We start from the raw sequence: 12839 nt of genomic DNA on the forward strand, positions 1-12839 counted from the left end.
AGTTTTTTAGATCTAGTTTTACTCCTCCTCTAGGTTTTTCTCTCTAGGTTTTAGAATTTTAATTTTCAATTTTGATCTTAGTATTGGAACATTGAGAAGAGTTATTTCCTCATCAAGACTTCGTCATTCTAGTTCGTTCTCTTAACTTGGTTTTATTCTTCCATGTTCTTTGCTTTGTTCAATTTTGTCATTTGAATATTTTTATGATTATTTAATACGAGAATTATTCCTTTCATTTTAATCCATTTTACATTCCAATAATCATGTCTTCTTTTAATTCCTTTTCATATGTTATGGATTTGTTATTTACAACGAGCGAGTAGTTCCCCTCACTTGATGGGGAGTTGATTGAAAGGAACTCTTGAGTTGGAAGGATTGAAAGAAAATTTGTAATTGGGATAATTATTGGATTGCTCTCTAGTCACTAATACCAACTCATTTTTATTAATTGAATTGCAACTTGTGAACAGACATGGCATTCCAATTTGTTTGACTTTCTCTTACTTAGTAAAGGATAATTAAACAAACCAATCTTTAATTATCAATTACTTTGAGAGAATTCCAACAACGTTAGAGATTCTAACTGATCAACTCCCAGTCAAGGCTTTTTATTTACATTATTCAATTCTATTAACTTTAGTTTTCCTGTTACTCAATTCACTTCTTTGAAAACCTCTGGTTAATAAAATAGCACACTTTCTGCAACTCGTTGGGAGACGACCTGGGATTCATACTCCCAGTAAATTTTAATTTAAATTTTCTGTGACACATTTTAAATTGATAGGCAGATTTTTGGTGAGTTAAGAACTATACTTACAACGTAACCATTTTAATAATTTTTAATTCTCCAACTTCTGTGCTCCAACAATTACTTTTCAGGAGTTTGGTGAATTTTATAATATTTGAATCCGAATGATAAAGAGAAGTGGTTTCAGCTAAGATGTTGTAGAAGTGAAAGATGTAAAGTTTGTATAGTATGATGGAATTTGTATAGTATATTTGAATAGAGAAAGAAAGAGGTACTGCATAAGAATGATAATGAATGATGATAATGAGAATGATTATGTGATAAAAAAAGCAGAGAACCTATTGAGAGGTCATTTGTTGCGTTAAGGCAACCCAGAGATATCTATATGTTCATCTGCTGCATTGAGGCAGTCAGATAGATAGTGGTGCGACCACTGAGAATGCTTTTCTATGGTACAGATCCATATTTTATTTCTGTAAGGCAGAGGGGTTATTTTCTGCTACAGAAGTACTGTGACCACCTGTTCCATTTCTGTAGTGGCAGAGACAGAAGGTGTGTCGGCATACATCCCTGCAGTGGCAGATGTGTTATTTCCTGCATGCAGTGGACTATGTGGTGGCAAAGGGATTATTTCCTGTACATAGGGGTATAGCCAATAGGAAAGCTATATCCAGCTAGTAATGCTGGATTACGTCAGGAGCAGGTAGAAACCGACAGATGAGCTCATTACCTACACTAGGGCTAGACATGCATCATTCTTATTTGTGCATTTACATTTGATTGTGTTGCTTATCTTTTTCCTTTGAGATTGTACTATTTGTCTTGGTGACTTGCTTGTGTGTTTGATTAAATGATTTTGTTGAAGCTGTGAACTTAGTAAAGTATTGAGGATTGATATTTGCAAATTTTGGTTCGGTTATATTACTTATGTTGCTGATTTATTTAGTGATTGCAGTGATTGAGGAATGTTGTTTGTGGTTGATAAATTGTTAATGTGATTAAGGCTTTATTTAAGTGATATGATTTAAAGAAAGGGATTTAAACAATTTTAGGTAAGACTTAAGAAATTTTTAAAGGTTTGATAATGAAAACTATTTTTGGAGTGTTAGTTAACTATTTGTATTTCATTCAGTACTTTTACGGCATTCCTATTCCCTACTGAGAACGTGTGGTTTGCTCTCACCCCAAAATCTTCCACCTTTTCAATGATACAGGTTCGAAGACTCAGTTTGAAGCTGCAGGCGATTGTTAGACTTTATTTATGAGTTAAGTTTTTGAGTTGAGTTGCTTTCATAGAATTCCCTTGCCTTTATTGCTTAAGATTTTATTTTATAAAGAGGGATAGGAGTTGTATTAAGTTTCATATTGAATTTACCTATTTAGCATTTATTATTATTAATAACTATGTGACTATTATTATGTGGTAATCTTTGATATATGTTTTTGATTAATAAAAATAACTTTTTTGGAATTTTCTATAAAACTAAATCGTGATATCGAACTAAAGGCTCAATAGTAAATAGTTAATAAAGGAAAGTAGGTTGGTAACGCCCTACTTTTGGTATGATCATGACGTTCTAGAAGTTGGGTCGTTACACCACGCGTACGTGTGGATGGGCAGAAAGAAGCAAGGACGCGGGAGCGTCACCCACGCGTACGCGTGGGCAGCATAATAGGGATGGATGCGCACGCGCAAGTGGTACACACACGTGAGTCTGTTTGTGCTAGTGGCACAGTGCTAGCATGAAACTCGCGCAACTCTCTGGTCTGGTCACCAAAAGTTGGCTGCAGTGGGATCGACACGCATGCGCACGGTGCGCGCACGCATGGAGATGGCACGGAGCAGATGGACACGCAAGCGTCAGGTACACATGTGCGTGAGTGGATGTTGTGCTATTAGCACAATGTTGAAGCAATGGTTGCACAACTCTCGAAAAAGTTGTACCAGGACTGCGACTAGCGCGATCGACGCGGATGCGTCATGCACGCTCAAGCGTCGATTTGCAAAGTAGCAGAAGAACGCGTACGCACACAGCACGCGCACATGTGAGCAAGGTTAGGCGCAGGGCCTAGTGTCACTCCAGGGTTTGCCTAACTCTCGGGAAAAATGTACTACGGGTGCAGGTGGCACAGTCGATACGGGCACGTCTTTCACGCTGTCGCGTGGGTTGCGCATGCAGAGCCATGGGCGCGTACGCGCCAAGTGTGTGCACGCATGAATGGGGTTAGGCGTGGGGCTCAATGCTGGCTCAATGATCACATAACTCTTTAGAATTTTGTACCAGGAGTTGCGAGGGACATTGCCGCGGACGTGCCTGATGACAAGTCATCTTAGCCTAGTTTCACTAGTCTTTTTCTTTTGTTTTCACTTGAATTATGCACTTTCTTGAGGTCTAAGCAAGCCAATTTGGGTAGATTTTCATGCTTCCTTTGATTTAATCAACCATAGATGAATTAATGCAATTTCATGAGGTTTTATGCTATAATTGTTGCATATTATGATAGATTGAATATCTCATGATCTTGAGCATAGCTTTGATGTGTTTGGTTGATTAATGATAGGTGAAAAAAGCTTGGAGAAAGGTTGAAGCAAGAAGGAATGGCTAGGAGCAAAGAGAGGGCAATGGAATAAGTGAAAATGAACCAGGAAGCAAAAAGCTGGACCAAAAGTTAGCCTCAAACTTTTGCACAAACTTTTGGGTGAAAAGTTAGCCCCAACGTTAGCCTCCAACTTTTGGGCTAACGTTGGCACATGAGAATTTCTCCCTGGGGCACCAAAAGTTTGCGCCAACGTTAGCCTCCAACTTTTGGGCTAACGTTGGCGCATGAAAAGAATACCCTGGCACCAAAAGTTTGCGCCAACGTTAGCCTCCAACTTTTGGGCTAACGTTGGCACATGAAGAATACACCCTTGGAGCAAAAGTTTGCCCCAACGTTAGCCTCTAACTTTTGGGCTAACGTTGGCGCCATAAGTTTACAAGAGGAGGCCAACGTTGGAGCAAAAGTTAGACCCCTAACTTTTGCCCCAACGTGGATAGCAGCAAAGCATGTCTACTGATATGAAAAGTTAGAGTAAAAGTTAGCCTCAAACTTTTACTCAAACTTTTACTCAAACTTTTGCAAAACTCCAACCCGGTTCAATTGGTTCACTTTGATTCCTCTCCAAACTCCAAGAGCAATCAACCAAGGCTTCTCTCAACCCAATTCCACCAAGAGCAAAGGCCCAATTCAAAGCTTGAAGATCATTTGAAGAAAGTGTATAAATAGGATAGAATTCAAGTTATTCATAGAGCTTCCCTTTTTAGTTTTCATAGAGCTTTCTTTTCGGTTGGCATTGGGAGCTCACTTTTACATTCTAGCATTAGTGTTTTAAATTCAAGAGAATTGGGGAGGAGAATTGATCTCTCTTCTTCCTTGTTCTTGCCAAGCACTCTTTACTTTCCTTACTTCGGATCTTAGGGAGAGAATTGAAGAAATTCTGTTTCAATCTCACCTTGGGATCTTGTTTAATTTTCTGCTTAATTGAATTTCAGTTTCGGTTACTTGCTTCTTCATCTAATCTCTTTGCAATTTACAATTTCCTTGCAATTATTCTTGTTGGATCTAGGAAGGCATTGAGATCTAGACTTGGTTTTCTAGTCTCTTGGGTCCTGAGATCCGGATTTCCCATTTACCACTCCCTGTTTAATGTTTCCATGCTCATTTACTTTTCTGTTTAAGATCCGGTTTGATCCAAGCCATTCTCTAATTCTCTGCTTGTTGCAATTTTACTTTTCCTTGTTTAATTTCTGCAAATCCAACTCCCAATTCCCTTTACAATTCACGCCATTTACATTTCTTGCATTTTAAGATTTTGCAATTTACATTTCTTGCGTTCTAAGTTTCGGCCATTTAATTTCTTGTTCTTTAAGATTCAGCACTTTAACTCCTGTTCTCTTTAATTTCATGCCAATTACCCATTCCCTTTACTTTCTATGCAATTTAAATTTTGCAAATCACAAATCACTCAACCAAATCTTGATTCGCTTGACTAAATCAACCACTAAACTAAAATTGCTCAATCCTTCAATCCCTGTGGGATCGACCTCACTCCCGTGAGTTATTATTACTTGATGCGACCCGGTGTACTTTCCGGTGAGTTTTGTGTCGGATCGTTTTCCGCACATCAGCGCCTAGCACGCACACGCGCAGATCCCCCTTTTTTTTCATAGGCATTAAAAAATGCATTATTATCACAAATTCAATAGGCAAGCAAGCTAAAGGGAACAAAGACACCCAAAATATCATGCAATATCTAAAAATGGGGTGTTTTCTTCCACACTATCAATCCACCTACTTAGAATCAAATTCACATCTTTATGAATATCACAATTATCTTAGGCAACCATAATCAAATCTATCCAAACAATTCTTAGAACTAATCAATCACAAATCACCAAGAGTTCAAGAACTATATACAAAAGAGGTAAAAGGGTAGATCTCACCATGGTGGGGTATCTCCCACCTAGCACTTTTGTTTAATTTCCTTAAGTTGGACGGTCACTTGCTCAATTCTCTATGCCATAAGGTGCATCCTCCAAAAGGAATATCTCAAGTTCCTTGTTGCGGTTCATTTTTTCACCATGATACAACTTTAGACGATGTCCATTAACCTTGAAGATGTTGGAGCTTGAAGGATGGCGCAAATGATAGACCCCGTATGGTTCCGCTTTCTCTACCCGATAAGGTCCTTCCCATCTTGACCTTAGTTTTTCGGGAAACAATCTTCGTCTTGAATTGTAGAGAAGGACTAGTTCTCTGGCTCTAAATTCTCTTCTTCTTATGTTCTTGTCTTGCACGACTTTTGTCTTCTCCTTGTAGAGTCTAGAGTTCTCATAGGCTTCTAACCTCAAACATTCCAATTCCGCCAATTGTAGCTTTCTCTCAATTCCGGCCCTTCCCAATCTTGAATTGCACTCCTTAACGGCCTAATATGCTTTGTGCTCTACTTCCACCGGTAACTGGCAAGCTTTGTCATATACCAACCGAAAGGGGCTCATGCCAATCAGTGTCTTGTACGCCGTTTGGTAGGCCCATAGTGCATCGGAAAGCTTAGCACTCCAATCCTTTCTATTAGGTTTCACAATCTTTTCCAAGATGCATTTTATCTCCCAGTTGGAAACCTTGGCTTGGCCGTTCGTTTGTGGGTGATAGGCCATGGCTACTTTATATATGATGCCATATTTCTTCATGAGTCCCTCCATTATTTTGTTTCAAAAATGTGAACCTTGGTTACTCATGATTGCTCGTGATGATCCAAAGCAATAAATTATATTATTCCTCACAAAAGAAAGGACTACATTAGCATCGTCCGTCCGGGTGGGTATCACTTCCACCCATTTGGACACGTAATCAACGGCAAGTAAAATGTAGAGAAAGCCATTAGATTTTGGGAATGGTCCCATGAAGTCAATGCCCCACACATAAAAAATTTAACAAAATAGCATGGTTTGTTGGGGCATTTCATTCTTCTTGGAGATATTACCAAATCTAAGACATTGAGAACAAGATTTACAAAAGAGAGCGGAATCCTTGAAAAGAGTTGGCCACCAAAATCCACAACCTAGAATTTTCCTTGCCGTCCTTTGAGGTCCATAATGATCGCCTCCCTCGGAGGAGTGGCAAGCTTCCAAGATTGATTGGAATTCGGTTTGTGAAATGAACCTCCGAATTACTTAATCCGCATCACATCTCCAAAGGTATGGGTCATCCCACACATAGTATTTGGATTCGCTTTTTAGCTTATCCTTTTAGTTCTTGGAGAGATTAGAAGGGAAGGTGCAGGATACCAAGTAATTGGCTATTGGTGCATACTAAGGAGTGACTTCTGATGAGGGAAAAATGATTCCACACAAACTCGTCGGCAAGTGTACCGGGTCGCATCAAGAAGTAATTACTCAAAAAAGTGAGGTTGATCCCACAGGGATTGATGGATTAAGCAATTTTAGTTAGGTGATGAATTTAGTTAAGCAAACAGTTGATGATTTGAGTGAATTGTGATCAACAGAAGTTAAATTGCATGAAAATAAAAGGGAGAGGGGAATTTGACAGAATCTAAAGTGCAGAAAATGTAAATTGACCTGAAACTTATTTTGCAAGAAATGTAAATGGCTGAAGCTTAAAGTGCAAGAAATCTAAATTATTGAAGATAAACTGCTAAGAAATGTAAATTGCTTGAAGAGTAAAAGGAATTTGGGTACTAGGATTCAGAATTCAACAGGAAAATGTAAAGTGCAATCAATCAGAGAAGTAGAAGAGGAAGTGAAGTTGCAGAAGATATAAACAGAAATGAAAAATTACTTGAAGAAATAAATAGAAAGAAAACGCAGCTCAATTATGAAATCTAAAAGAAAAATTGAAGATCTAAGAGGAGTAATGAGATTAGAACATAGATCTAGATCTCAATTACACCCTTGATCAAACAGAAAATAAATTGTAGAAGAAATGTAAATGACACAGCAAATGAAACTCAAATCCAATTCCTCAATTCTCAGAATTATGTAGAAGAAGAACAAAGATGAATTTCAGATCAAGAATACAGAAAGTAGAAGTTGCCGAAGCAAGAACAATCAGAAAGAAAACTCAGATCTCAATCCTAATTCCCAAAATAAAAAATGAAATGTCTAAGTGAAAACTAAAAATGAACTAAAGGTAAAAAGTCAAAAGTGAGCAAAAGGTCCTCTACAAATCAAATAAAATCCTATTTATACACTTTCTATTTTTGGTTTTCAGGATTTGGAGTGGGCTTTTCAAGTTGGTGAAGAAGCAGATCCAAGATGGCTTTTTAATTGAAAATGGCCCAGGTTGCTCGCTCCAGTGGAGCACTGATGACTTGCATCATCTACCCTTCTTTCTTGCATAAAGAAGGTCATAAAAAGAGCACAAATCTCATTTGATCAGTACAAGTCATGCATTATTTGATGAATATTATGGTACACTACTTTGAGATGAGTTGTGCTGAATTTCAGGTGAAAAAGGCATCAAAAATGGGAAGAAGACAAACAAGAAGCTGGGCGTGTGAAACTGACGTGCCACTTGGGAGCAAACGCCACAAAAATGCACTGGCGTGGCACGCTAGGAGCTAAGCGTGGTACGCCAGTACTAAATTCCAGAAGGGAGATCCAAGCATGCATGTGGGCGTGGCACGCCAGGGACTGGGCGTGACACGGTAGTACAAAATTCCAGAAAGCAAAATGGAGGACACAAAAAGGGCGTGGCACGCCAAGTTGGGCGTGGCATGCCTGACCCATCAACTACTATGGGCGTGCCACTTGAGCAAAGGGGCGTGGCACGCCAACTCACCATCTCAAGAAGAACCTCCACTATGTCGTGCCACTTGGTATCGAAGGCGTGGCACGCCAGCTCCAAAAAGTCACTTTGGTGTGCCACTTGAAGACCTAGGCGTGGCACGCCAAGCTTGAAGAGTGCACAAATACATGGGCGTGCCACCTGAGCAGCATGGAGTGGCACGCTGGTACAATGATCCAGAGAAAGGGCTGAAGGCAATTGAAGACTGGGCGTGCCACTTGAGCAACCAGGCATGGCACGCCAATGCACAAGATAACATGAGCAAGGACTGGGCATGCCACTTGGTGTCGAAGGCATGGCACGCCAATCCGAGCATGTCACTACGGCGTGCCACTTGAAGGCCGAGGCGTGGCACGCCAACTAATGGAACAAGACAAGATCCTGGGCGTGGCACGCCAACCTTTAGGCATGGCACGCTGATATAAGTTCCCAGAGAGGATGGAAGAGGCCAACTACATGGGGCGTGCCACTTGGTATCAAAGGCGTGGCACGCCATTCACTATTCTTCATTTAGGCGTGCCACTTGAGCAACCAGGCGTGGCACGCCAGTGTCATTCAGAGGGCAAAGAAGCATTGGGGTGTGCCACTTGAGTTCGTGGCGTGGCACGCCAAACAGAGGAACCATTCACTCACAAAGGGGCATGGCATGCCAGACCCTGGGCGTGCCACGCCAGTTCAAGTTTCCAAAGGCAAAGGAAAGTGGAAAAAGTAAAGGGCGTGCCACTTGAGCTCGAAGGCGTGGCACGCCAACACAAGACTTCCACTATGGCGTGCCACTTGAGTTCGAAGGCGTGGCACACCAAGGTTGATAGAGAGACAAGCATGCCACTTGACGGATTGAGCGTGGCACGCCAGGCTAGTTTGAAGGGCACGTGACATGCCGGTAGAGCGCCAACCACACGCCAGCTAAGAAGTCACGCTTGTTGAGTGTTTTCTTTCCCTCCAAATGTAATTTTCCCTTTTTCACTTTTGTAATTCTTTTATTTTTACTAGGAGTAGTATAAATACCTCCAAGGAGTACTGAAGAGGCAGCGAAGAAGTTAGTTCTAGATCCACTTTTACACTCTACTTTTGAGTACTTTTTAAGCTATGAGTAGCTAACTTCCCTCTCATTGAGAGAGGAAGCTCTGTTGTACTTGATGGATTGATAATAGTGAAATTCTTCTTCTCTTCATCTTCTCTTGACTTGCTAGAAGAAATTTCGTTCTTAATGCTTAGTGTTTAATTATCTTGGGAAAGAGATTGAATGCAATTGGGTTTCATAGGAACCTTGGGAAAGGAAACATGGAACCATGCTTGAAATCCCTTCTCACACTTGAGTAGAATCTGGGTTTTGGTGATGGAATACGTGACATATAATCCCCCCTCTACCTGGACCTATGAGGGTGTGTAGTATAATCAGGGACCAAGCATATCTCTCTTCATGAGCAATTAGACTAAGGAATTGGCTATTGATCAAGATCTGAGAGATTGAGTCACCAAGGGATTGGGCTCAATCAATCATGATTGCCAAGAGGTCAATGAGTTGCATGATTGAAGAAGATATAAGCTAGATCTAATCCAAAGAGACAATATCTCCCAATCTCAATGAATTTCCCCATTCTTATCTATCCATTTCTTTACAGCTTAATTTTACATTCAGCAATTCCCCACTCCCATTTACATTCAAGTCATTAATGATTCAACACTTTACATTCTGCAATTTCCATTTCTGCACTTTATTGCTTTTCTTTACATTCTAGTCATTTACATTTATGTCATCACTTATAATTCTGCACCTCACAATCTTATTGATCTGCTTGACTAACTCATCAATCAATTAAAACTGCTTGGATTTGCCAATCTCTGTGGATACGATCCCACTCAACTGTGGGTTATTACTTGGCGATAATTTTGGTGCGCTTGGCAAAAGAACTAATTCACTAATTTTTGAAAGGGGTAGTGAATTCTGTCCATCAAGCAGTCAGTTTGGTTAGTGAACTGAGCGCTGCATGCCTTGCTTTGGTTCTCCCCTTTGTGCCAATTTCCTCAGCACTCAGTTGAAGAATGCAACGTAGTGCCCCTTACTTGTATTTGTTTCTCTCTTCGAGCCTTGGTGGCTTCCTTTTGAGCCAATTTCCTTGTAATGTAGCGCTCAGTTGTGTGATTTGAACGTAGCGCCCTTTGATGCATGTGTGCCCCTCTTCGAATCTTGGCTTTACCATCTTGTGTGCTAACAATTTCCTTGTAGTGGTGCTCAGTAGGAACCTCTGAACGTAGTGCTCCTTTGCCTTGTGCACGCTTTATCTTTGAGCCCTGGCTGTCCCATTTTGAGTGTGCCATGCCTTGTTTTTCTTTGTTGAGGCCACGAAAATATTCATTGATTGAACGTAAAGCTCTCTTCATTTGAGTGCTGGGCTTCGATGTTGAGCGCTCCATTTTGATTGTTAACGTAGCGCCCTTGCTCCCCTTGCTTGGCCTCTCCAATACTAGCGTTCACTCTTTGAACGCTGGCATTGGCCTAGTGAGCGCTTCCTTGCTCCTTGGTTGAGCGCCATGCTTTACTTTTATGGGTCACGCTTTTCAAAGCGTGGCCTAAGGTCCAAAGTGTGCTCTAAGATTCCTTTTTCCTTTTTTTCATCATTTCTTCACCTACAAGTAATCAAAACAACCAATCAAAGCATCACCAAATTCATAAGATTTCTAAATCATTCAAAAACCAACTAATTCTAGCTTAAACCTCATGTTTTTGTGGAAAATAATTGATGGTTGATTGAATTGACATAACCATGCAAATCCACTCTAAATCACCTACTTATAATGCAAGAAAGTGCATAAAACCTAATGAAACAAGTGAAAAATGCTTGAAAAGCTAGCATAAGATGACTTGTCATCACAACACCAAACTTAAATCTTGCTTGTCCCCAAGCAAGCACTAGACATAAAAAGAAATGAAATGAAATAGAGAAATATCACGCGTGCACGTGGGTCACGCGTGCGCGTTGTCTGGTGAAATCCCTTGTCACGCGTACGCGTCACTCCTCTTTTGCGCTGGTCACGTGTACGCATCATCTACGCGTACGCATCACGTCCCGCTGGTTAGCTTCATTATTCCTTTGTGTTCCTTCCATTTTTGCAAGCTTCCTTTCCATTCTCCAAGCCATTCTTGCCCTAAAAAGCCTGAAACACTTTAATACACATATCACGGCATCGAATGGTACATAGAGGAGTTAAAAATTGACAATTTAAAAGCTCTAGAATTGAGTTTTCAATCCTAGCATGAAATTAGGAAGGCAACGTAGAACATGGGAATTTTATAAATATGTGTAGGAATAATCTGATAAATTCCACTCAATTTAGCACAAAATAAATCATAAAATAATGGTTTATCAACCTTCCCACACTTAAACATTAGCATGTCCTCATGCTAAGCTCAAGAGAACTATAAGAGTGAAGAGGAATGGTAGAGAGTATAAAATGCAACCTATCTATGTGAATGAAACTACATGCAAAATGCTTTTACCTACTTGGTTAAAAGTAAATAAATCTTCAAGAACAAAAATGGACTGGATTCCACTAATTCAAATTATAAAAATAAAGTACAAATAACTTGCAAGAAGAAGATAGCTCAAGAAAGCCAAGAACAAAGAATCGAGCATCGAACCCTCACCGAATGTGTATACACTCTAATCACTCAAGTGTTTAAGGTTTGATTCTCTCAATTATCTACTAATCTTGCTTTCTATGGTAAGCTCTTCATCTAATAATCAACAAAAATTTAATGTACCAATACACAAATCAAGAGGTCTTTTAAAGGTTGTAATGGAGTTAGGGTCAAGGTAGGATTGTATTTAGCCAAGTGGACTAAAATCTGAATCCTTAATTAACCTAAACTTCCCACCTAACTTAAGACAATCCATGTAATTAAAATGCAATATCTAACTTCCCATTAACTATATTTTTCACATATTCATGCATTCTAAATTTAAGTACAACTCATATGCATTGATATCACCATTTACTTTGGGGCATTTTGTCCCTTTTTTTTGCTCTTTTTCTTTTCTTTTTTTTTCTTTTATTTTTCTTGTATTTATTTTCTTTTCTTTGTTTTTCCCAATGCATATGATTGAGGTATTGAATGCATAAACATGTCCTCAATATTTTTCACATTTTCTCAAGAATATAGAACACCCAATTCTCAAACCAGATATTTTCAAACCCAATTTCCCCGCACTTAATTCATGAACACTCTCACTAGTCTAAGCTGACTAAGGATTCAAATTAAGGATATTATTATTTTCCGCTTAGAGTTAGTGATGTGCTAAAGTAAAGAACAAAGGGGTAAAATAAGCTCAAAATTGGTTTGCAAAGGATAATGAAAGGGATAAGGCCATATGGGTATGTAAGCTTAGTGAAAGAAGCCCTCAATAACATAAGTGTATGCATACAATAAACCATGGAAATATAGAATTAAGCAAGACAGAGATCACAATTTTGGAGAGAACAACACAAACAACAAAACAGAATATTGGTTGATAAAATACAACCAATCAATAAAACTCAAAATCTCACTGGTTTTGTATGTTCGAGCTCTAAAACCATGTTCCAAATTAAATTTCTTCAAACAAGTTTTACAAAAACTTTAATTCAAATTAGTTAAATGCTCTAAAAAAAGTTTCTTGAAAAAGAAATTATTACTTCAACCAAGTAGTGGTAAAATATGCACAAAATGTAACAAACATGCAATCAAACATGAAATTGCAAC

General features: G+C 39.3%; 1 protein-coding gene across 1 annotated transcript; it reads right to left on the reverse strand.

Moving 5' to 3' along the window:
* Window positions 1-5295: 5295 nt before the first annotated feature.
* Window positions 5296-5946, reverse strand: LOC130966303 (uncharacterized). Its single transcript, XM_057891092.1, has 2 exons — window positions 5774-5946; window positions 5296-5692 (listed from the first exon to the last, which is right to left on the reverse strand). The coding sequence occupies exons 1-2, from the start codon at window positions 5944-5946 to the stop codon at window positions 5296-5298; spliced, it is 570 nt and encodes a 189-aa protein (XP_057747075.1).
* Window positions 5947-12839: the final 6893 nt, after the last annotated feature.

This window comes from Arachis stenosperma, chromosome 3 (genome assembly GCF_014773155.1).
Source record: "Arachis stenosperma cultivar V10309 chromosome 3, arast.V10309.gnm1.PFL2, whole genome shotgun sequence".
Classification (NCBI taxonomy): domain Eukaryota; kingdom Viridiplantae; phylum Streptophyta; class Magnoliopsida; order Fabales; family Fabaceae; genus Arachis; species Arachis stenosperma.

Coding starts and splice junctions, on each gene's coding strand:
- LOC130966303 (XM_057891092.1), bottom strand. CDS start 5,946: ATGGCCTATCACCCACAAACGAACGGCCAAGCCAAGGTTTCCAACTGG. Junction 5,693..5,773: donor ATTGGCATGAGCCCCTTTCG/GTTGGTATATGA, acceptor GTGCAATTCAAG/ATTGGGAAGGGCCGGAATTG.